At 42.6% G+C, this 26,685-nt stretch overlaps 1 protein-coding gene across 1 annotated transcript in view; it reads right to left on the bottom strand.

Annotated features, from left to right (window-relative positions):
• Positions 1–26,509, bottom strand: part of dlec1 (DLEC1 cilia and flagella associated protein) — a 97,400-nt gene extending 70,891 nt beyond the window's left edge. Inside the window, exons 1-12 of the mRNA XM_061921268.1 lie at positions 25,358–26,509; positions 17,392–17,514; positions 17,166–17,322; positions 12,717–12,830; positions 12,452–12,618; positions 6,757–6,950; positions 6,606–6,690; positions 6,452–6,539; positions 1,103–1,276; positions 898–1,034; positions 737–829; positions 575–665 (exon numbers count right to left, since the gene is read on the bottom strand). Of these exons, the coding sequence (XP_061777252.1) occupies positions 575–665; positions 737–829; positions 898–1,034; positions 1,103–1,276; positions 6,452–6,539; positions 6,606–6,690; positions 6,757–6,950; positions 12,452–12,618; positions 12,717–12,830; positions 17,166–17,322; positions 17,392–17,514; positions 25,358–25,441 (1,507 nt within the window). The 5' untranslated portion in view covers positions 25,442–26,509. The remainder of the gene's footprint in view (positions 1–574; positions 666–736; positions 830–897; positions 1,035–1,102; positions 1,277–6,451; positions 6,540–6,605; positions 6,691–6,756; positions 6,951–12,451; positions 12,619–12,716; positions 12,831–17,165; positions 17,323–17,391; positions 17,515–25,357) is intronic.
• Positions 26,510–26,685: the final 176 nt, after the last annotated feature.

A 26,685-nucleotide genomic window follows, 5' to 3' on the forward strand; every position in this document is an offset into this window, starting at 1 on the left:
ACATATATATACACACACATATATATGTATAAACATATATATACATATGTACATATACATATACACACACATATACATACATATATATATATATATATGTACGTATAACACATATTGCCTATACATATATGTATACATATTACAATATAATGGACATGATGTATAAATATTATAATTGTATATCAAGAGTATGTGAAAGTCTGACTTCTACCTTGTTTACTTCTGTGATGACCTCCCTAAAGTTTTGTAATCAATCAGAAATAACCAGCTAAAATGCGCAAACATTGATAAGTGTGGAGCGTGTGTTGCATATATCCCATCATGCTTTATAATGGAACAAGTGGGTGTTATTTTTTTTTCATGGTGAATGGACTTTTAAAAATGATCCACAATGTTCAGTGACCATGTTTGTTGACAGTTTTTTTTTTTGCACCATGACTAGGAAAGGTTGTTTGCTTTGGGTCATACAAGTAGTTGCTGTGCTTAATTCCATTCAAAATGCAATTAATGGTCATTGACCTGAAAAATCATCAGACTTTTAACATGAATGCAATGGCGAGTGAAAGAGTCTCACCTTGAACAGAAATGTCTTTGACCTGGCAGTTGTCGCACACAACCGTGAAAACCTGACAACTCTTTTCAGTAGTCGTGGGAAAGAACACCGCCTGCAAGGAGAGCGCAGGGGCGGTTAAGTGGACCGAAAAAAGCCTCCCATTCAACGAAGCCAGGGCCTCACCTCCACCACGGTGGACTCTCCAGGCTGCAGGGCAAAGAAAGACGGGCTGATGGCGAAGGGAGGCTGGTCAGAATAACTGTTGGTCACCACCGACTGAAAGGTGAACACAGCATTGGTTTGCTAATACAATCATTCAGGTGTGTGAGGCAGAGTCATTTCACCCTGGGGTTGGTGGCCGGCCATGCGGTCTTTGGGATGATGCAGAAGGTGCCAGCGCTGAGACCAATATTCTGACATTGGAACTCCACACATTTGACTCCCCCGATGAGGCAGTAGGCACAGTCCAGAACACTCGGCACTGCAACCAGGCCGGGAGTTCGCAACAAAGACAGCGGGGAAAGTGTCGGGATGTTGCACAAGACTTACGAGTGAGCACGGGCGGGGGTCTCCGGGCCTCGATGGGGACCACCAGTAGATGCTCCCCTTGACTCTCCACCATGATGAAATCCTCGTAGTCGGCCAGGGAGTCTGGAGCGAAGCGCACCGTGAACTTACAACTCATGCCTGGAGCGACAGTGCCGCCCTCGCCGGGGAATCTCCCTAAACCACAGGAGTCAAAGTCAAGGCTTACTTGATGTACTTTTATTTGCGTCACGTATTCATTCTTTCCATTTAGACAGTCAATCAATCAATCAATCAATGAATGTTTATTTATATAGCCCCAAATCACAAATGTCTCAAAGGACTGCACAAATCATCACGACTACAACATCCTCGGAAGAACCCACAAAAGGGCAAGGAAAACTCACACCCAGTGGGCAGGGAGAATTCACATCCAGTGGGACGCCAGTGACAATGCTGACTATGAGAAACCTTGGAGAGGACCTCAGATGTGGGCAACCCCCCCCCCCTCTAGGGGACCGAAAGCAATGGATGTCGAGCGGGTCTAACATGATACTGTGAAAGTTCAATCCATAGTGGCTCCAAGACAGCAGTGAGAGTCCCGTCCACAGGAAACCATCTCAAGCGGATCAGCAGCGTAGAGATGTCCCCAACCGATACAGGCGAGCGGTCCATCCTGGGTCCCGACGAGCGGTCCATCCTGGGTCTCGACTCTGGACAGTCAGTACTTCATCCATGGTCATCGGACCGGACCCCCTCCACAAGGGAGGGGGGGACATAGGAGAAAGAAAAGAAGCGGCAGATCAACTGGTCTAAAAAGGAGGTCTATTTAAAGGCTAGAGTATACAGATGAGTTTTAAGATGAGACTTAAATGCTTCTACTGAGGTAGCATCTCGAACTGTTACCGGGAGGGCATTCCAGAGTACTGGAGCCCGAACGGAAAACGCTCTATAGCCCGCAGACTTTTTTTGAGCTCTAGGAATCACTAATAAGCCGGAGTCTTTTGAACGCAGATTTCTTGCCGGGACATATGGTACAATACAATCGGCAAGATAGGCTGGAGCTAGACCGTGTAGTAGACAGAATAAATCGACATGTAATGCATGCGATTGCATATAAATAAATAAATGGGTTGTACTTGTATAGCGCTTTTCTACCTTCAAGGTACTCAAAGCGCTTTGACACTACTTCCACATTCACACACACATTCACACACTGATGGAGGGAGCTGCCATGCAAGGCGCTAACCAGCACCCATCAGGAGCAAGGGTGAAGTGTCTTGCTCAGGACACAACGGACGTGACGAGGTTGGTACTAGGTGGGATTTGAACCAGGGACCCTCGGGTTGCGCACGGCCACTCTTCCACTGCGCCACGCCGTCCCTTTAAATGTTGTTATATATCTTAACATTAAAAGGCAAGAACTGATATGGTCAAAAACAGATTGAGGGAATTAGGAAGCCGGAAAGGGTCCTCTGCTTTGTTGTACTATTCTACTATAACATGGTTCAATAAGCCCATATATGGAAAATACATATTTACCAAATAAGTAAACAAACTGTACACAAACACATTCCCGGCGACTTTCATACAAAGACATACAGTTTGGTATGGCGCTGGGACACATGGTGGACAAACATTCTCTCCTCACACTCCCGCTCTTTTAAACGCTACGATTATCCGATAATGCAGCAATTATACGTTCCAGGGTTTCCCGCAGCGCTTTGTTGTTTAGGCGGCCGCCTTAACAGCAAAACTAAACCAGGGGTCGGCAACCCAAAATGTTGAAAGAGCCATATTGGACCACAAATACAAAAACAAATCTGTCTCGAGCAGCAAAAAATTATAAGCCATATTGAATGAATGAATGAATGGTTTATTTTGAACCATGCAAACAAAACAAAAGAATGAGATAAAATACAAAAGAAATATATATATATTATTTTTACACCTACATAGAAAACATTACATGTGACTAATCTTTTGTAGATGTCAAGATTGGCTCAAAAGGGGGTGGGAAGAAGTAAACTTATTAGGTCCCACCCCTATACATATACAATATATATATATACAATAATATCCATCCATCAGCTTCCGCTTATCCGAGGTCGGGTCGCGGGGGCAACAGCCTAAGCAGGGAAACCCAGACTTCCCTCTCCCCAGCCACTTCGTCTAGCTCTTCCCGGGGGATCCCGAGGCGTTCCCAGGCCAGCCGGGAGACATAGTCTTCCCAACGTGTCCTGGGTCTTCCCCGTGGCCTCCTACCGGTTGGACGTGCCCTAAACACCTCCCTCGGGAGGCGTTCGGGTGGCATCCTGACCAGATGCCCGAACCACCTCATCTGGCTCCTCTCCATGTGAAGGAGCAGCGGCTTTACTTTGAGTTCCTCCCGGATGGCAGAACTTCTCACCCTATCTCTAAGGGAGAGACCCAAACTCATTTGGGCCGCTTGTACCCGTGATCTTATCCTTTCGGTCATGACCCAAAGCTCATGACCATAGGTGAGGATGGGAACGTAGATCGACCGGTAAATTGAGAGCTTTGCCTTCCGGCTCAGCTCCTTCTTCACCACAACGGATCGGTACAACGTCCGCATTACTGAAGACGCCGCACCGATCCGCCTGTCGATCTCACCATCCACTCTTCCCAAGACTCCTAGGTACTTGAACTCCTCCACTTGGGGCAGGGTCTCCTCCCCAACCCGGAGATGGCATTCCACCCTTTTCCGGGCGAGAACCATGGACTCGGACTTGGAGGTGATGATTCTCATTCCGGTCGCTTCACACTCGGCTGCGAACCGATCCAGTTCATAACTTTTATGGACAGAATTTCTAGGCGCAGTCAAGGCGTTGAGGGGGTTCCGGTTTGGTGACCGCAGGATTAGGTCTCTGCTTTTTGCAGATGATGTGGTCTTGATGGCTTCATCTGACCGTGATCTTCAGCTCTCTAATACAATAATATATATAATATAATATAATTCAATTCAGTGGTTACTGCATAGATGCTATATATTATCTATATATAATACATTTAAATTCACACACACTTACATATATACATATGCACACACACACACATACACAACACACACATATATGTACACACACATATACAATCTATATACACACATATATATATATATACATATACATACATACATATACACACATAATCACATACATACACACACACCAATATAAATACTATATATATAATAGTATATACAATATACACTTTTGTCTAAATGTTATTAACAGTTTTTGGTGCCTATGGGAACAAGCTTTCATTTTGACTGTGACATTAGTGGTTAATAGTGGATCTGTGGCTGTGGAGCTACTGCTCCTGATCAACAAGACCGGAGGACCACTCTTGCTATGTGTCTTATGCTGTGCATTAAAAGAGACGAGGGGAGATATTACATACAGATAGTGTGTCATAAGATATACATTGAATTATGAGGACTTCAAGGAAACTAAATGAGCTCAAATATAGCTACAAATGAGGCATAACGATGCAATATGTACACGCAGCTAGCCTAAATAGCATGTTAGCATCGATTAGCTCGCAGTCAAGCAGTGACCAAATATGTCTGATTAGCACTCCACACAAGTCAATAACATCAACAAAACTCACCTTTGTGCATTCATGCACAACGTTAAAAGTTTGGTGGACAAAATGAGACGGAAAAAGAAGTGGCGTAAAACACGTCTTAGAAAGTCGGAGAAAGTTATCCATGAAAAAAAAACTACGGTGAGTTCAAAGACCGCCAAAATTAGTAGGACAAAACGGCCCTTGCCAAATATTCGAATCCGTGAAGCGTGTTTAATGTAAACAGTGTGCTTTATAACAATTAGGGAGGTTTGTGTCATGTTTGTCCTCCTACAGAAAACCAACTATGGTGAGTTCAAGGACCGCCAAAATTAGTAGGACAAAACGGCGCTTGCCAAATACTCGAATCAGTGAAGCGTTTTTAATGTAAACAGTGTGCTTTATAACAATTAGGGAGGTTTGTGTCATGTTTGTCCTCCTGTAGAAAACAAACTACGGTGAGTTCAAGGGCCGCCAAAATTAGTAGGACAAAACGGCGCTTGCCAAATACTCGAATCGGTGAAGCATGTTTAATGTAAACAGTGTGCTTTATAGTAATTAGGGAGGTTCGTGTCATGTTTGTCCTCCTACAGAAACCAAATTAAAACAAAAAAAAAATATTTTATTCTCCTCATCTTTTTCCATTTTTCTTACATTTTTGAAAAAGCTCCAGAGAGCCACAAGGGCAGGGGTCGGGAACCTTTTTGGTCGAGAGAGCCAAGAAGCCAAATATTTAAAAATGTATTTCCCTAAGAGCCATATAATTAAAAAAATTTAACACTGAACACAACTAAACGCGTGCATTTTTAAGTAAGACCAACATTTCCAGAGTATAATAAGTCTCTTATTCTTTGTAATAACATTGTCATTCTGAAGCTAACTGTGGAGGGGGCGTGGCCTGCGGGCCTGCAGCAAAGCGGGATGTTGCCAGGACCGGCCTCGAAATCAGCGACAGATGCGTAGATGGCCCACCTGGGCCTTTTTATCTAAGTCCGAAAGGTCTTCTGTGAGCCCGGTAGAAAGTTTGAATACAGTCTTTTTATTTTGCCACAACGGTCTGGATTGCTTTTCAGCAGTCTGTTTTAGGCTTGTGTCTCTCGCCCTCTCTCCAGCTCCCAACTTCTACTCTGTGTCTCATCACGGCTGCTGCTAATGTATATATATATATACATATATATATATATTTTTTTTAATTGTGATTTATTCTTAGTTGTAATTTTGATTTCTTTTAATTTAATTCATTTTCAATTTTCCTAAGGAATCAATAAAGTACTATCCATCTAATAAAGGCGACAGGTGATCAGATAACAAGGCCCAGCTGGGCTATCTACTCACCTGTCGCTGTCTTTGAAGCCGGTCCTCGCACACCCTGTTCCGCGGCAGGATCGCAGGCCACACCCCCCCTCCACATTGATTTTCGACATTTGGCACAAAACATTCTGTCCCTTTCTCCATCGTCTGTCAGCGATCGCCTCCTTCTGACCGTGGTGTGGCATTTGTGCATAACTGTGCCAGTATGCACCGACATTAAAAAAATAGAGACACACAACCTTGGTCACAAAACTAATTGTGTGTTCTCACATTAATTCTGTGTAGTCCTGAGGACAAACACGCTAAATGGATTGCTCGTTTAGAAGAGGCAATCCTCTGCTCACGAGTTTAGTACATCAGCTTTGTGCACTTTCATGTCTGCGCAGGTTTTAGTAAAGGCAAACCTTTGGTAGACCCCAAGCATCTTCCAAAAACCGTTGGCCCGGACTGGTCCGGGACTTAGCGTGAGCTCACCGAGACCAATGGTGAAGTAGGAACTGCTGGGAGGAATGACTCGCACGTCGCGGGAAGAAGACGTCACGTTTTTCAACTCCAGCGTTGTCTAGACAAGAAGACGGGAGCCAAAGTGTCGTTGACGTCGTTTGAAATCGAGTGTCGCCGGGCATACCTCATACACGCGGCCCACGCTGTAGGTGGTAAAGACCACCAGTGCGGGTCTGGGCAGGAAGACTTGAACCGGATTCTCTTCGAGGCTTCAAAGAGTACAGAAAATTCTGACGTCAACGTCTTGTTAGCGGCATGTTTGAATAAGAGAGTACCTTTCCTCCTCCATCTCTCTCTTCCCCCCCTTGCAGCGGATGAGGGAAGCGAAACCCCTCTGCTGGGCTCTCGGGGAAAGGAAGCGCGGGTTCTGCAGGGTGTGTTGCCGGTTTTTCATCTTCTGGAGTTTTTCGAAGCCCTCAGCCCGGTCCTTGGCGGTGGGCTCGCCCTTCCACTTTGGTGGAGGTTTGTCCTGGAGGTGATCGGAGGACAGAGAATCAATCAATCAATCAATCAATGTTTATTTATATAGCCCCAAATCACAAATGTCTCAAAGGACTGCACAAATCATTACGACTACAACATCCTCGGAAGAACCCACAAAAGGGCAAGGAAAACTCACACCCAGTGGGCAGGGAGAATTCACATCCAGTGGGACGCCAGTGACAATGCTGACTATGAGAAACCTTGGAGAGGACCTCAGATGTGGGCAACCCCCCCTCCCCCTCTAGGGGACCGAAAGCAATGGATGTCGAGCGGGTCTAACATGATACTGTGAAAGTTCAATCCATAGTGGCTCCAACACAGCCGCGAGAGTGCAGTTCAAGCGGATCCAAGACAGCAGCCGGAGTCCCGTCCACAGGAAACCATCTCAAGTGGAGGCGGATCAGCAGCGTAGAGATGTCCCCAACCGATACACAGGCGAGCGGTCCATCCTGGGTCTCGACTCTGGACAGCCAGTACTTCATCCATGGTCATCGGACCGACCCCCTCCACAAGGGAGGGGGGGACATAGGAGAAAGAAAAGAAGCGGCAGATCAACTGGTCTAAAAAAGAGGTCTATTTAAAGGCTAAAGTATACAAATGAGTTTTAAGCTGAGACTTAAATGCTTCTACTGAGGTAGCATCTCGAACTGTTACCGGGAGGGCATTCCAGAGTACTGGAGCCCGAACGGAAAACGCTCTATAGCCCGCAGACTTTTTATGGGCTCTAGGAATCACTAATAAGCCGGAGTCTTTTGAACGCAGATTTCTTGCCGGGACATATGGTACAATACAATCGGCAAGATAGGATGGAGCTAGACCGTGTAGTATTTTATACGTAAGTAGTAAAACCTTAAAGTCACATCTTAAGTGCACAGGAAGCCAGTGCAGGTGAGCCAGTATAGGTGTACATATAGGTATATATGTATATAAGTATATACAGTATAGGTGTATATATAGGTAAATATGTATACAAGTATATACAGTATAGGTGTATATATAGGTATATATGTATATAAGTATATACAGTATAGGTGTATATATAGGTAGATATGTATATAAGTATATACAGTATAGGTGTATATATAGGTATATATGTATATAAGTATATACAGTACAGGCGTAATATGATCAAACTTTCTTGTTCTTGTCAAAAGTCTAGCAGCCGCATTTTGTACCAACTGTAATCTTTTAATGCTAGACATGGGGAGACCCCAAAATAATACGTTACAGTAATCGAGACGAGGCGTAACAAACGCATGGAAAATGATCTCGGAGTCTCTAGTGGACAAAATGGAGCGAATTTTAGCGATATTATGGAGATGAAAGAAGGCCGTTTTAGTAACGCTTTTAATGAGATTAACTTGTAGGATTACTGTCAGAATAATTGTATATAACTTTGTGTTCCATTGAGTTCAGGTCCCCTGCGTGAAGACAAAAGCTGTCTTTCATCTTATCAAGCAAAAGACTTGTAAAACTCCACTGTGTGCGATGGGATGCGACATGGAGGTGTCGGTTTCTTTGATCTAAGGATAGCCGCAGGGATACCTTTTCCTGACCCGAGATCTACAAAGTGGACAGGGAGCAGACCTGATGCAGCTCGGGGCACCTTTTCTTTGAACTGTTTATGACCGAGTACAACAGCTGTTTATGACCCCCCTCCCTTTAAAAACAGCTGCAGCTATGTAAAGAGGTTTGGAATGTGGTGGGAGACTGTACGGAGTTGCAGCCCAGACGTTTCTCCTCAGGAGCTAAATTGAATCCTGTCTGTTTGATTTCTTTGCTTCCTGTCTTGTCAAATAGATGTCATCGGTGTTTGAACCTGACAATTCCGCATTACAGCAGGCGAGCTACTTTTCAATTGACCAAGTTGAGGAGATACAGAAAATGAGCAAAAGTATTTGGCCACCAATTCAAATGATCAGAAAATGTAAACAAATAAATAAATCACTTGGCCCGGCCACAGGTGTATAAAATCAAGCACTTAGACATGGAGACTGCTTCAACAAACATTTGTGAAAGAATGAATTCCAGCGTGGAACTGTCATAGGATGCCACCTGTGTAACAAATCCAGTCGTGAAATTTACGATGGACGAGTCTGGGTTTGGAGGTTGCCAGGAGAACGCTACATTTTGGACTGCATTGTGCCGAGTGTGAAATTTGGTGGAGGAGGAATTATGGTGTGGGGTTAAAAGACGTGCAGGCAGCAGCTCACACATTCTCATACTTTCTATAAACATCCAGGAGGAAATTATGTCAGCAATCTTGAAAAATGTCTCAACTATAAACTGTGCATCGGGTGACTTGTCTCCGCTCGGGATGGTCTCCTGCTGGCCCCACTATGGACTGGACTCTCACACTATTATGTTAGATCCACTATGGACTGGACTCTCACTATTTTGTTGGATCCACTATGGACTGGACTCTCACTATTATGTTAGATCCACTATGGACTGGCCTCTCACTATTATGTTGGATCCACTATGGACTGGACTCACACTATTATGTTGGATCCACTATGGACTGGACTCTCACTATTTTGTTAGATCCAATATGTACTGGACTCTCACTATTATGTTAGATCCACTATGGACTGGACTCACACTATTATGTTGGATCCACTATGGACTGGACTCTCACTATTATGTTAGATCCACTATGGACTGGACTCTCACTATTATGTTTGATCCACTATGGACTGGACTCACACTATTATGTTGGATCCACTATGGACTGGACTCTCCCTATTATGTTAGATCCACTATGGACTGGACTCTCACTATTATGTTGGATCCACTATGGACTGGACTCTCACTATTTTGTTAGATCCAATATGGACTGGACTCTCACACTATTATGTTAGATCCACTATGGACTGGACTCTCACTATTATGTTAGATATCCACTATGGACTGGACTCACACTATTATGATAGATCCACTATGGACTGGACTCTCACTATTATGTTACATCCACTATAGACTGGACTCTCAATAGTATGCTAGATCCACTATGGACTGGACTCTCACTATTATGTAAGATCCACTATGGACTGGACCGTCTCACTATTATGTTAGATCCACTATGGACTGGACTCTCACTATTGTGGTACATCCACTATGGACTGGCCTCTCACTATTATGTTGGATCCACTATGGACTGGACTCACACTATTATGTTGGATCCACTATGGACTGGACTCTCACTATTTTGTTAGATCCAATATGTACTGGACTCTCACTATTATGTTAGATCCACTATGGACTGGACTCACACTATTATGTTGGATCCACTATGGACTGGACTCTCACTATTATGTTAGATCCACTATGGACTGGACTCTCACTATTATGTTTGATCCACTATGGACTGGACTCACACTATTATGTTGGATCCACTATGGACTGGACTCTCCCTATTATGTTAGATCCACTATGGACTGGACTCTCACTATTATGTTGGATCCACTATAGACTGGACTCTCACACTATTATGTTAGATCCACTATGGACTGGACTCTCACTATTTTGTTAGATCCACTATGGACTGGACTCTCACTATTATGTTAGATCCACTATGGACTGGACTCTCACTATTATGTTAGATCCACTATGGACTGGACTCTCACTATTTTGTTAGATCCACTATGGACTGGACTCTCACTATTATGTTAGATCCACTATGGACTGGACTCTCACACTATTATGTTAGATCCACTATGGACTGGACTCTCACTATTATGTTAGATATCCACTATGGACTGGACTCACACTATTATGTTAGATCCACTATGGACTGGACTCTCACACTATTATGTTAGATCCACTATGTACTGGACTCTCACTATTATGTTAGATCCACTATGGACTGGACTCACACTATTATGTTAGATCCACTATGGACTGGACTCTCACTATTTTGTTAGATCCACTATGGACTGGACTCTCACTATTATGTTAGATCCACTATGGACTGGACTCTCATTATTATGTTGGATCCACTATGGACTGGACTCTCACTATTTTGTTAGATCCACTATGGACTGGACTCTCACTATTATGTTAGATCCACTATGGACTGGACTCTGACACTATTATGTTAGATCCACTATGGACTGGACTCTGACACTATTATGTTAGATCCACTATGGACTGGACTCTCACACTATTATGTTAGATCCACTATGGACTGGACTCTCACACGATTATGTTGGATCCACTATGGACTGGACTCTCACTATTATGTTAGATCCACTATGGACTGGACTCTCACTAATATGTTACATCCACTATGGACTGAACTCTCACACTATTATGTTAGATCCACTATGGACTGGACTCTGACACTATTATGTTAGATCCACTATGGACTGGACTCTGACACTATTATGTTAGATCCACTATGGACTGGACTCTGACACTATTATGTTAGATCCACTATGGACTGGACTCTCACACTATTATGTTAGATCCACTATGGACTGGACTCTCACACGATTATGTTGGATCCACTATGGACTGGACTCTCACTATTATGTTAGATCCACTATGGACTGGACTCTCACTAATATGTTACATCCACTATGGACTGAACTCTCACACTATTATGTTAGATCCACAATGGACTGGACTCTCACTATTATGTTAGATCCACTATGGATTGGACTTTCACAATATTATGCTAGATCCACTATGGACTGGACTCTCACTATTATGTTAGATCCACTATGGACTGGACTGTCACTATTATGTTAGATCCACTATGGACTGGACTCTCTCACTATTTATTATCTTAGATCCACTACGGACTGGACTCTCACCATTACGTTAGATCCACTATGGACTGGACTCTCACTATTACGTTAGATCCACTATGGACTGGACTCTCACAATATTATGCTAGACCCACTCAACGCCCATTGCACCTGTCTCCCCTTCGAAGGGGAGGGATCACCCACATCTGAGGTCCTCTCCAAGGTTTCTCATTGTCATCCCACTGGGTTGAAGGTTTCCTTGCCCTGATGTGGGATTAGAACCGAGGATATCCTTGTGGCTTTTGCAGCCCTTTGAGACACTTGTGATTTAGGGCTGTATAAGTAAACATTGATTGATTGATTGATTGATTGATTGATTGATTGATTGACAGAATTGTTTTTAAACCATAAAGTCTTATAAAATGGTGTAGATGAGTTATTGTGAAGTAGAGAAATGACATATTTGTATGATTATTTTTCAAAAATAAATCTTCTTGGACAAACGTGATAAATGTGTTTGATGTTTTTTGATGCTGAATTAAAAGACAACATCAAACATTATAGTTCCTAAAAAAATAATGTTAATAAAACAACTTCAAAGCCTTGTTTACTGACATATAATATTCATGTTTAAATTACTTTTACTGGAAATAAATATCACTTTTCTCCTTGACTACTAATAATTGGCATCGGCCCAAAACAAAAAAATGGGTCCATCTCCAACAGCAAGTCTCACCTCGTTGGACGTCATCTTGCACTTGGAGGCCACTGAGCTACAATCCAGAGTCTGGTCGGGCTCAGACTCGTGCTTCATCTTCCTCAGGGCGCCACAAGCGTCCTGCATCTGGTCAGCCTGTGTGCGCATGGTGAAGGCCACCGTCGGTCTGGTGAGATCCGGCTTTACTAAAAGAGCAACAAGGGACACAAAAGAGAGCTCAGGTGCAAACTAAGACTCGACCTGGACATTTAAAAAAAAAAAAGGGGCGGGAGGTCAAAAGTACCGACTGCTGGAGCCTTCATTTGTATCTTCTGCGGTGTTATATAATCCATAGGCGAAAGCAGGTTGTTGGCTTGGATTAGACTTTCATCGATGTGCCAGATGAAGGCAGACCTGACTGAAAGACAGAAAAGATGACATAGTGTGTCATATATACAGTCGTGGTCAAAAGTTTACATACACTTGTAAAGGACATCATGTCATGGTTGTCTTGAGTTTACAATCATTTCTACTACTCTTATTTTTTTGGTGATTGGAGGACATACTTGTTGGTTACAAAAAAACATTCATGAAGTTTTTGGTTCTTTTATGAATTTATTATGAGTCTACTGAACATGTACTAAAGAGTGGATCTAACATAAAAGTGAAAGTCCAGTCCATAGTGGATCCAACATAAAAGTGAGAGTCCAGTCCATAGTGGATCTAACATAAAAGTGAGAGTCCAGTCCATAGTGGATCTAACATAAAAGTGTGAGTCCAGTCCACAGTGGATCGAACATAATAGTGTGAGTCCAGTCCATAGTGGATCTTGCATAATATTGTGAAAGTCCAATCCATAGTGGATCTAACATAATAGTGTGAGTCCAGTCCATAGTGGATCTAACATAATAGTGAGAGTCCAGTCCATAGTGGATTTAACATAATAGTGAGAGTCCAGTCCATATTGGATCTATCATAATAGTGTGAGTCCAGTCCATAGTGGATTTAACATAATAGTGAGAGTCCAGTCCATATTGGATCTAACATAATAGTGAGAGTCCAGTACATAGTGGATCTAACATAATAGTGTGAGTCCAGTCCATAGTGGATTTAACATAATAGTGAGAGTCCAGTCCATAGTGGATCTAACATAATAGTGAGAGTCCAGTACATAGTGGATCTAACATAATAGTGTGAGTCCAGTCCATAGTGGATTTAACATAATAGTGAGAGTCCAGTCCATAGTGGATCTAACATAATAGTGAGAGTCCAGTCCATAGTGGATCCAACATAATAGTGTGAGTCCAGTCCATAGTGGATTTAACATAATAGTGAGAGTGCAGTCCATAGTGGATCTAACATAATAGTGAGAGTCCAGTCCATAGTGGATCTAACATAATACTGAGAGTCCTATTGTGAGTCCAGTCCATAGTGGATCTAACATAATAGTGTGAGTCCAGTCCATAGTGGATCTAACATAATAGTGTGAGTCCAGTCCATAGTGGATCTAACATAATAGTGAGAGTCCAGTCCATAGTGGATCTAACATAATAGTGAGAGTCCAGTCCATAGTGGATCTAACATAATAGTGAGAGTCCAGTCCATAGTGGATTTAACATAATAGTGAGAGTCCAGTCCATAGTGGATCTAACATAATAGTGAGAGTCCAGTCCATAGTGGATCCAACATAATAGTGTGAGTCCAGTCCATAGTGGATCCAACATAATAGTGTGAGTCCAGTCCATAGTGGATCTAACATAATAGTGAGAGTCCAGTCCATAGTGGATCCAACATAATAGTGAGAGTCCAGTCCATAGTGGATTTAACATAATAGTGAGAGTCCAGTCCATAGTGGGTCTAATATAATAGTGAGAATCCAGTCCATAGTGGATCTAACATAATAGTGAGAGTCCAGTCCATAGTGGATCTAATATAATAGTGAGAATCCAGTCCATAGTGGATCTAACATAATAGTGTGAGTCCAGTCTATAGTGGATCTAACATAATAGTGAGAGTCCAGTCCATAGTGGATCTAACATAATAGTGAGAGTCCAGTCCATAGTGGATCTAACATAATAGTGAGAGTCCAGTCCATAGTGGATCTAACATAATAGTGAGAGTCCAGTCCATAGTGGATCTAACATAATAGTGTGAGTCCAGTCCATAGTGGATCTAACATAATAGTGTGAGTCCAGTCCATAGTGGATCTAACATAATAGTGAGAGTCCAGTCCATAGTGGATCTAACATAATAGTGAGAGTCCAGTCCATAGTGGATCCAACATAATAGTGAGAGTCCAGTCCATAGTGGATCCAACATAATAGTGAGAGTCCAGTCCATAGTGGATCCAACATAATAGTGAGAGTCCAGTCCATAGTGGATCTAGCATAATATTGTGAAAGTCCAATCCATAGTGGATCTAACATAATAGTGAGAGTCCAGTCCATAGTGGATCTAATATAATAGCGAGAGTCCAGTCTATAGTGGATCTAACATAATAGTGTGAGTCCAGTCCATAGTGGATCTAACATAATAGTGAGAGTCCAGTCCATAGTGGATCCAACATAATAGTGACAGTCCAGTCCATAGTGGATCTAACATAATAGTGAGAGTCCAGTCCATAGTGGATCTAACATAATAGTGAGAGTCCAGTCCATAGTGGATCTAACATAATAGTGAGAGTCCAGTCCATAGTGGATCTAACATAATAGTGAGAGTCCAGTCCATAGTGGATCTAGCATAATATTGTAAATGTCCAATCAATAGTGGATCTAACATAATAGTGTGAGAGTCCAGTCCATAGTGGATCTAACATAATAGTGAGAGTCCAGTCCATAGTGCATCTAACATAATAGTGAGAGTCCAGTCCATAGTGGATCCAACATAATAGTGAGAGTCCAGTCCATAGTGCATCTAACATAATAGTGAGAGTCCAGTCCATAGTGGATCTAACATAATAGTGAGAGTCCAGTCCATAGTGGATCTAACATAATAGTGAGAGTCCAGTCCATAGTGGATCCAGCATAATATTGTAAATGTCCAATCAATAGTGGATCTAACATAATAGTGTGAGAGTCCAGTCCATAGTGGATCTAACATAATAGTGAGAGTCCAGTCCATAGTGGATCTAACATAATAATGAGAGTCCAATCCACAGTGGATCTAACATAATAGTGAGAGTCCAGTCCATAGTGGATCTAACATAATAGTGAGAGTCCAATCCATAGTGGATCTAACATAATAGTGAGAGTCCAGTCCATAGTGGATCTAACATAATAGTGAGAGTCCAGTCCATAGTGGATCTAGCATAATATTGTAAATGTCCAATCAATAGTGGATCTAACATAATAGTGTGAGAGTCCAGTCCATAGTGGATCTAACATAATAGTGAGAGTCCAGTCCATAGTGGATCTAACATAATAATGAGAGTCCAATCCACAGTGGATCTAACATAATAGTGAGAGTCCAGTCCATAGTGGATCTAACATAATAGTGAGAGTCCAATCCATAGTGGATCTAACATAATAGTGAGAGTCCAGTCCATAGCGGATCTAACATAATAGTGTGAGTCCAGTCCATAGTGGATCTAACATAAAAGTGTGAGTCCAGTCCATAGTGGATCTAACATAATAGTGTGAGTCCAGTCCATAGTGGACCTAACGTAATAGTGAGAGTCCAGTCCATAGTGGATCTAACATAATAGTGAGAGTCCAGTCCATAGTGGATCTAACATAATAGTGAGAGTCCAGTCCATAGTGGATCTAACATAATAGTGAGAGTTCAGTCCATAGTGGATCAAACATAATAGTGAGAGTCCAGTCCATAGTGGATCAAACATAATAGTGAGAGTCCAGTCCATAGTGGATCTAATATAATAGTGAGAGTCCAGTCCATAGTGGATCAAACATAATAGTGAGAGTCCAGTCCATAGTGGATCTAACATAATAGTGAGAGTCCAGTCCATAGTGGATCTAACATAATAGTGAAAGTCCAATCCATAGTAGATCTAACATAATAGTGTGAGTCCAGTCCATAGTGGATCCAACATAATAGTGAGAGTCCAGTCCATAGTGGATTTAACAGAATAGTGAGAGTCCAGTCCATAGTGGATCGAGCATAATATTGTGAAAGTCCAATCCATAGTGGATCTAACATAATAGTGTGAGTCCAGTCCATAGTGGATCTAATATAATAGCGAGAGTCCAGTCTATAGTGGATCTAACATAATAGTGTGAGTCCAGTCCATAGTGGATCCAACATAATACTGAGAGTCCTATTGTGAGTCCAGTCCATAGTGGATCTAACATAATAGTGTGAGTCCAGTCCATAGTGGATCTAACATAATAGTGTGAGTCCAGTCCATAGTGGACCTAACGTAATAGTGAGAGTCCAGTCCATAGTGGATCTAACATAATAGTGAGAGTCCAGTCCATAGTGGATCTAACATAATAGTGAGAGTCCAGTCCATAGTGGATCTAACATAATAGTGAGAGTCCAGTCCATAGTGGATCTAACATAATAGTGAGAGTTCAGTCCATAGTGGATCTAACATAATAGTAAGAGTCCAGTCCATAGTGGATCTAACATAATAGTGAGAGTCCAGTCCATAGTGGATCTAACATAATAGTGTGAGTCCAGTCCATAGTGGATCTAACATAATAGTGTGAGTCCAGTCCATAGTGGATCCAACACAATGGCAGCGATTTGGATGTCAGATATGACAGAAAAGAGTAAAAAGGTTTGCATTTCCCACCTGTCGGGAGAGCCTGGAAATTCTGGACATCCCTGAACTCCTCCTTCATCCTCTCCAAGGCTCGTCTCTCAGTGGCGGCCGCCCGAGCCCGGGCCTGAATGATGTGGCGCTCCAGCACGTTTGCCTCGTTGATGCATCGGTTGTACTCGGAACGGACCTGCGACATCGGGACAAGGTTCATGTCATCAATCGTTCCGATATCATCCTTTTCATGAGTTTGGAGGACCTGTTGGAGCTCTGCTATATGTCTGGTGTGGAAGCTGCTTCTCCCCTTGGTCTTGATTAGGTTGCACGGGGTGACTTGCTTGTAGAGGTCCTTGAAGATGCTCGCCAAGACGGGAGAAATATCCTGGAAGTGATGGAAGGACGACGGTAAGGTCAAGCCCAAAACTTTTCGTACACTTTGCAAGTTGTCAGAGTTGCTTTAAATCAGGGGTGTCCAAACTTTTTCCACAAAAATTAAAGCATCTTGATATTCTTCATTTTCAAAACAAATACAATATATATATATATATATATATATGTATATTATATATATATTAGGGATGCACCGAAATGAAAATTTGTGGCCGAAGCCGATTAAATTTTAAACGCTTGGCCGAAGGCCGAATACCGAATACCGAACAATGAATGCAGTTTTTCACATTTTTTTTTATCCATCCATCCATCTTCTTCTGCTTATCCGAGGTCGGGTCGCGGGGGCAGCAGCCTAAGCAGGGAAACCCAGACTTCCCTCTCCCCAGACACATCGTCTAGCTCTTCCCGGGGGATCCCGAGGCGTTCCCAGGCCAGCCGGGAGACATAGTCTTCCCAACGTGTCCTGGGTCTTCCCCGTGGCCTCCTACCGGTTGGACGTGCCCTAAACACCTCACTCGGGAGGCGTTCGGGTGGCATCCTGACCAGATGCCCGAACCACCTCATCTGGCTCCTCTCCATGTGGAGGAGCAGCGGCTTTACTTTGAGTTCCTCCCGGATGGCAGAGCTTCTCACCCTATCTCTAAGGGAGAGACCCAAACTCATTTGGTCCGCTTGTACCCGTGATCTTATCCTTTGGGTCATAACCCAAAGCTCATGACCATAGGTGAGGATGGGAACGTAGAACGACCGGTAAATTGAGAGCTTTGCCTTCCGGCTCAGCTCCTTCTTCACCACAACGGATCGATACAACGTCCGCATTACTGAAGACGCCGCACCGATCCGCCTGTCGATCTCACCATCCACTCTTCCCTCACTCGTGAACAAGACTCCTAGGTACTTGAACTCCTCCACTTGGGGCAGGGTCTCCTCCCCAACCCGGAGATGGCACTCCACCCTTTTCCGGGCGAGAACCATGGACTCGGACTTGGAGGTGCTGATTCTCATTCCTGTTGCTTCACACTCGGCTGCGAACCGATCCAGTGAGAGCTGAAGATCCCGGCCAGATGAAGCCATCAGGACCACATCATCTGCAAAAAGCAGAGACCTAATCCTGTGGTTACCAAACCGGAACCCCTCAACGCCTTGACTGCGCCTAGAAATTCTGTCCATAAAAGTTATGAACAGAATCGGTGACAAAGGACAGCCTTGGCGGAGTCCAACCCTCACTGGAAATGTGTTCGACTTACTGCCAGCAATGCGGACCAAGCTCTGGCACTGATCATACAGGGAGCGGACCGCCACAATAAGACAGTCCGGTACCCCATACTCTCTGAGCACTCCCCACAGGACTTCACGAGGGACACGGTCCAATGCCTTCTCCAAGTCCACAAAGCACATGTAGACTGGTTGGGCAAACTCCCATGCACCCTCAAGAACCCTGCCCAGAGTATAGAGCTGGTCCACAGTTCCAAGACCAGGACGAAAACCACACTGTTCCTCCTGAATCCGAGGTTCGACTATCCGGCGTAGCCTCCTCTCCAGTACACCTGAATAAACCTTACTGGGAATTTTTTTATATATTGCATAAATAGCCTAGAATAAATATTTAGACATGTTTTTCAAATAAAGTAATTTTTATTGAATATTGACTTTTTTTTAATAATCCAGTAGCCTTTGCTTTTCAAAAAAAGCACAAAGTTTTTCATTTATATTAGGCCTTCAAACAAAACATGCATTCAAAAAAAAAACAAAGTGCATTAAAGTGGATAAACCCACAACAAATGAATTATTGTCCTTTTGGCAAAAGTCTGCTTAGCCACAGTAGATATGCTAATAATGTAAACAGAAGGCTCAAGTAAATCTCAATAAGTGTGTGCTTGTAACCTCATACACTTATACAGGTAGCCTACACAACAGGCTAATAATGTAAACAGAGGCCCCACTAAATCTCAATAAGTGTGTGCTTGTAACCTCATACACTTATACAGGTACTCAACATATCCCAACGTCGCTGCACGTTGGTTGATTGCGTCACCGCGTCAAAAAATTGCGTCACACGCCACTATTCGGCCTTGTTTTTAACTCATTCCACCGAAGGCCGAATGTGGCTTTTTTTTGCCATATTCGGCCGAATATATTTGGTTACCGATTAATCGGTGCATCCCTAATATATATATATAAATATATATATATATATATATATATATATATATTTTTTTTTTTTTTTTTTTTTTTTTTTTTAACCTTCGGGACTTTCCTCCAGGTTTCTTTTAGGTACCCACAATGGTCTCAGGCATTAAAAAGGTTACAGGTCCATCTGCACATACCATACAAACATATAAATATATATTCGTATTTATCGAACGCAATACTTGCTAAATTAACTTCTAATCTATTTGTCAATTTTTAAGTTACACAATTGATATGTTTCAGGCTTTTTTTTTTTTTCTGCAAAGAAAACCCCCATTTTTATGGTAAACACACAAAATATGCAATATATTTGTCCAAAAAATGACTAAGTGGAATATTTGATGTGAAGTAATTGGAGCCTTGAATAGGTCAATAATTCACAACATTGATTATAATTCATTATTATTTTCTGATTAAAAACAAATATTGGTGTTTCAAAAAGTCCGACTCGTATAATAAGTCAAATATTATATGTCATTCATTTATACCTTCAACATTCAAATCTCTAGATTAACTTCAGATCTATTTGTCTAATAAAAAAAATGTTTCCAATTTGTTTGCTTTATGCTATTTTTGCCAAAGAAAACTGGTTTTATATGACAAACATACAAAATATGCAATATTTTCCCCCAAAAATATTTCAAAGAGGGATATTTGATGTGAAGTAATTGAAGCCTTGGTCAATAATTCAAAACAACATTGATTTTAATGCATTATTATTTTTTGAGCAGTTTTTTATTTTTAATATGAACTTTGGATCTATAAGTTGAATTCAAGTTTTATTAAAAAAATGTTTTTCCATTTGCCTTTTTTGTCAAAGAAAACTGTTTTATATGGCAAACACACAAAATATGCAATATTTTCCCCCTAAATATTTAAAAGTAGAATATTTGATGTAAAGTAATTAAAGCCTTGAATTGGTCAATAATTCATAACAACATTTTAACTCATTATTTTTTTTTGCAGTTTTTTTTTAATATTGGTTTTTCAAAAGGGCCCACTCATAGAAGTGTTCAAAAAAAGTAATATATTATTTATGTAATGTTTTTACCTTCAACAAATAAATCACATCAGATCTTTTTGTTGAATTCAACTTTAAAAAAATAAGTTTCCCCATTTGTTTGCTCAATGCCTTTTTTCAATCAATCAATCAATCAATCAATGTTTATTTATATAGCCCTAAATCACAAGTGTCTTTAAGGGCTGCACAAGCCACAACGTCATCCTCTGTTCAGATCCCACATAAGGGCAAGGAAAAACTCACAACCCAGTGGGCTGTCAATGTTAATGACTATGAGAAACCTTGGAGAGGACCGCAGATGAGGGTCAAAGAAAACTATTTTCATATGGTAAACACAGAAAACATGCAATATTTTCCCCCAAAAAATATTTCAAACTTCATAAAACATTGATTTTAATCATTTAATTTTGAGGGACGAGTGGTAGAATATGGATGGACGGATGGAACATTTTTTGAGAAGAAAAAAAAACAGCCTTTGTGTTATTTGAGTCAACACTTTTTCTCGTTACATTTCACCCGTTTGCTCTTTTAGTCCACTTTTTGTGGCAAAATTAAGAGTTAGAAAGAGTTAGAAAAAGTAAGAGTGAGGCTCGATTCTCCCATAACTGACTGCCATTACCCACAATACATTGTGTCCAAAACCATCTTACCATGCAGACACGCAGACCCTTCCGCCATATATGCAAATAAACAGTTAAGTCATCAAATTATTTCGACAAATGTAATAATTACTAATAAAGTCTACCTTATAATTATTCTTAGCCTTCAAATAAAGTAAATAGTCCCATTTTGGCGGAATAAACATAAAGCACCTTCCATGAAATGAAAATTAACTTACTGTATTTCCTTGAATTGCCGCCGGGGCGCTAATTAATTTAAAACCTTATCTAACTACGGCATTTACCAAAGGCATGCGGTAAATTTAGGCCTGCGCTTATAAATTTGAGTGTGATGTAAAGATACCATCATGAAAAGCACATTTAATAAAAAAAACGCTATTATGGTCTTACTTTTACTTATAAATGAAGTCCATGCTCAGCTCCTTCTGATCAAAACCATCGATAACTTGTTCATAGAAGTCTTCCTTATCTTTCTTCAGTTTTAAAAGTCTCTCTGTCTCAATGGAGATCTTCCTTTATTACCTCCTGCTTCCATTTAAAGTCCAGTTTAGAAAACGGTTTTATTTTAGATATGTAATCCTCCGTGTTAAAAGTGCAAACGATCACTGCTCACTCTTGCTGCTTGTTGTCACTTCTTCTGCAGCCGAGTTGTCGCAAGAAGGATCACTAGCGCCCTCTACCACCAGGAGGCGGGAGTCATTTAATGACTCATATTTGACACACGCAGCTATGGTATATTAATAAAAAATAGCGACTTGGAGAAGGCATTCGACCGTGTCCCTCGGGAAGTCCTGTGGGGAGTGCTCAGAGAGTATGGGGTATCGGACTGTCTTATTGTGGCGGTCCGCTCCCTGTATGATCAGTGCCAGAGCTTGGTCCGCATTGCCGGCAGTAAGTCGGACACGTTTCCAGTGAGGGTTGGACTCCGCCAAGGCTGTCCTTTGTCACCGATTCTGTTCATAACTTTTATGGACAGAATTTCTAGGCGCAGTCATGGCATTGAGGGGTTCCGGTTTGGTGGCCACGGGATTAGGTCTCTGCTTTTTGCAGATGATGTGGTCCTGATGGCTTCATCTGGCCGGGATCTTCAGCTCTCACTGGATCGGTTCGCAGCCGAGTGAGAAGCGGCCGGAATGAGAATCAGCACCTCCAAGTCCGAGTTCATGGTTCTCTCCCGGAAAAGGGTGGAGTGCCATCTCCGGGTTGGGGAGGAGACCCTGCCCCAAGTGGAGGAGTTCAAGTACCTAGGAGTCTTGTTCACGAGTGGGGGAAGAGTGGATGGTGAGATCGACAGGCGGATCGGTGCGGCGTCTTCAGTAATGCGGACGTTGTACCAATCCGTTGTGGTGAAGAAGGAGCTGAGCCGGAAGGCAAAGCTCTCAATTTGCCGGTCGATCTACGTTCCCATCCTCACCTATGGTCATGAGCTTTGGGTCATGACCGAAAGGATAAGATCACGGGTACAAGCGGCCCAAATGAGTTTGGGTCTCTCCCTTAGAGATAGGGTGAGAAGCTCTACCATCCGGGAGGAACTCAAAGTAAAGCCGCTGCTCCTTCACATGGAGAGGAGCCAGATGAGGTGGTTCGGGCATCTGGTCAGGATGCCACCCGAACGCCTCCCTAGGGAGGTGTTTAGGGCACGTCCAGCTGGTAGGAGGCCACGGGGAAGACCCAGGACACGTTGGGAAGACTATGTCTCCCGGCTGGCCTGGGAACGCCTCGGGATCCCCCGGGAAGAGCTAGACGAAGTGGCTGGGGAGAGGGAAGTCTGGGCTTCCCTGCTTGGGTTGCTGCCCCCGCGACCCGACCTCGGATAAGCGGAAGAAGATGGATAGATGGATGTTCTTTTTAGCATATTCAATAGCTTGGACCTTAAATCTTCTTCCCTTTACGCGATTTCAAATGATTGAAATCAGCCTCCTCCATTTTGAAAATGATGACAGGTGAAGTGTCACTCGTGACGTGACGAGTTTGACCCGGCGGAAATTCTAGACATGCGCTAATAAAAACAATATTTTACTAAACGAGTTTGACCCGGCGTTAATCCTGAACCGGTGGTAATACTAAGCATGCGCTATATATTTTGCGAAACTAGTTAAACCCGGCAGTAATTCTAGGCAGGCGCATACTATATACCCGGTGGCTATTCAAGGAAATACGGTAAACATCATTTAGGCTCCTATATTATGTTTTTCTTTTCTTTTTTTTATAATATTTTTAGAATGTGCCACGGGGCTTAAAAATGTACCATCGGACCAGAAATGGCCCCTGAGCTGCACATTGGACATCCCCCGTTTTAAAGGCCTACTGAAAGCCACTACTAGCTACCACGCAGTCTGATAGTTTATATATCAATGATGAAATATTAACATTGCAACAAATGCCAATACGGCCTTTTTAGTTTACTAAATTGCAATTTTAAATTTCGCGCGGAGTATCCTGTTGAAAAAGTTGCGGTATGATGACGCGTGCGCGTGACGTCACGGATTGTATCGGACATGTTGTTCCAGCCCCGATCCCAGCTATAAATCGTCTGCTTTAATCTCATAATTCCACAGTATTCTGGACATTTGTGTTGCTGAATCTTTTGCAATTTGCTCAATTAATAATGGAGACGTCAAAGAAGAAAGACGTAGGTGTGAAGCGGTGTATTGCGGCTGCCTTTAGCAACACAAACACAGCCGGTGTTTCCTTGTGTACATTCCCGAAATATGACGTGACGCTTTACTATGGAACAGAGCGGTTAAGTGAACATGGTTCTCTACCACATGTCAACCGAAAAAATTGTGGTAATAAGTCGGCTCTTACCGTAGTTATGAGCTTTAATCTCATAATTCCACAGTATTCTGGACTACTGTGTTGCTGAATCTTTTGCAATTTGCTCAATTAATAATGGAGACGTCAAAGAAGAAAGACGTAGGTGGGAAGCGGTGTATTGCGGCTGCCTTTAGCAACACAAACACAGCCGGTGTTTCCTTGTGTACATTCCCGAAATATGACGTGACGCTTTACTATGGAACAGAGTGGTCAAGTGAACATGGTTCTCTACCACATGTCAACCGAAAAAATTGTGGTAATAAGTCGGCTCTTACCGTAGTTATGAGCGGAGAGCTTGCGTCGTTCCTCGTGCCCCTGTCGAAGAGGCAGCTGCGGACTCTCTTGCCTCCTCCGACCGGCCGCCCCCGAACGTGGGATGCTTCCACCGTGGAGGAGGGGGGAGGAAAAAAATCCCAGCCCAACCCCAACGGCTGCCTTCGCTTTGCCTCGTCGAGAAACGTGGCTTCCCTCAGAGACACTGGCGGTCACCACATCCCTCCGACTTTCAGGTACGACCATATAATCTCACTAAAACACGAGTAACACAATAAGCAGATAAGGGATTTTCCAGAATCATCCGAGTAAATGTGTCTAATAACATCTGAATCGCTCCCACTGCCGTCTAGTCTTTTTTTTCCTTCTAGTTCTTCACTCTCACTTTCCTCATCCACAAATCTTTCATCCTTGCTCAAATTAATGGGGAAATCGTCAGTTTCTCATTCCGAATCGCTCTCGCTGCTGGTGGCCATGATTGTAAACAATTTGAGGATGTGAAGAACTCCATAATCCGTGACGTCACGCGCACACTGTCTGCTACTTTTGGTACAGGCAAGGCTTTTTTATTAGCCACCAAAAGTTGCGAACTTTATCATCGATGTTCTCTACTAAATCCTTTCAGCAAAAAATATGGCAATATCGCGAAATGATCAAGTATGACACATAGAACGGACCTGCTATCCCCGTTTAAATAAGAAAATCTCATTTCAGTAGGCCTTTAAATCAACCACAACGCTTTCTCTTTCATTCAAAACGACAAAGGCATCTCCCCAGCAGTTTCGTCAGAGCAGAAAAACAAGTTTGATCATTGTAAGTTTGAACAACAAAATGATGAATCAATATTTGCCAAGGGAATAAATCATGTCAGGCTCCACTTTGTGTGTGTGTGTGTGGGTGTGTGTGCTTTTTACCTGTGATTTAGGGGAGGCGGCCGCGTGACTGTCCATTGGCGGATCACAATGTGACCCTTGGGGCTCCTGCGGCTCCTGCAGCATGACTGACGCGGCTGCTCACTGCTCCCCTCACCCCCAGGGGGTGGAACAAGGGAAACTTTCCTGTGACTATCAGTGGTACTTTAACTTTAACTCTCAAATGTACACTAAATACACCAGCGAGCGAGTTATATTACTATATGAGCTAATTTGGTCCACGTATTAGACTTGATTTAAAGTTACTTGTGTAGTTTCTTACATCCGGTGTACACAATGACGTCACAAGGCCCGTCACCGGTTGTTATGACGACCGCCGCCACTGTACTTTCGTCTAATAACCCGCACCAAAAGGCGCTTGTAGTGTGAAAAGTAACAAACATGGATGCTCCAGTTTTACACGAGGACCACTTGATGTCCTTTTTTGGTACTTTTAACTTTAACTTTTAAAAACCGCCGCTCCAGTACGACGTGTCCACCACTTCCGCTCTCAGCGCCTTCAAAATAAGAGCTCAAAGCATATGCTGTACAACAGTTTAGAACAGGAACTTGAGGTAAACCCATACAAATAGGTTACACTTGTGTAACCGAGGGTTTATATAAGTCGCCTAAACTGTATCACACTACAAAATAAAAAAAACACGCAGTCTCCAATTTCACACGAAGACCACTTTATTTTCGTTCCTTTCAAAAACTTCCGCTCCACTCCAAGATGACATCATTTCTGTTTTATCTCCCTTCAAAATAAGAGCTCAAGGCATATACTGTATAACAGGAACTAAACATAACAAAGAGGCAAACCATAAAAATAGGTTACACTTGTAATAATGTTTCAATCAATAGGTTCGAACACTTAGTTTAACAATTTAGTGTCAGAAGAACTGAATTATATGTATTTTCTGTACCTACCGCTTGTGGCGCAATGCATTGTGGGATATCCTCGTCTAAACTTCGGAACACGCCCGAGTGTGTTTTGCGAGTTTTGTTAGCTCGAGTAAAGAACGAATCAACACCAAATGCGACATTGAACAAGGGAGAAGTACCGAAAGACGGATTGAGCGAGTGTAATCGTTTGAATTGTAGGCCGATGCTAATTGCTAATGCTAACCTAGCGGACTTCACCTGCCAGCCATTTTGTGCGTTTTTTAAGTTGCCATGACAACGAGTACGGCAAGCGACGAGGGATAAAATATTGTAAATAATACACAGGGTTAAATCCATCCATTTCTACCGCTTATTTCCTTTTGGGGTCGCGAGGGGCGCTGGCGCCTATCTCAGCTGCAATCGGGCGGAAGGCGGCGTACACCCTG

This window comes from Nerophis ophidion, linkage group LG15, assembly GCF_033978795.1.
Source record: "Nerophis ophidion isolate RoL-2023_Sa linkage group LG15, RoL_Noph_v1.0, whole genome shotgun sequence".
In the NCBI taxonomy this organism is placed as follows: Eukaryota; Metazoa; Chordata; class Actinopteri; order Syngnathiformes; family Syngnathidae; genus Nerophis; species Nerophis ophidion.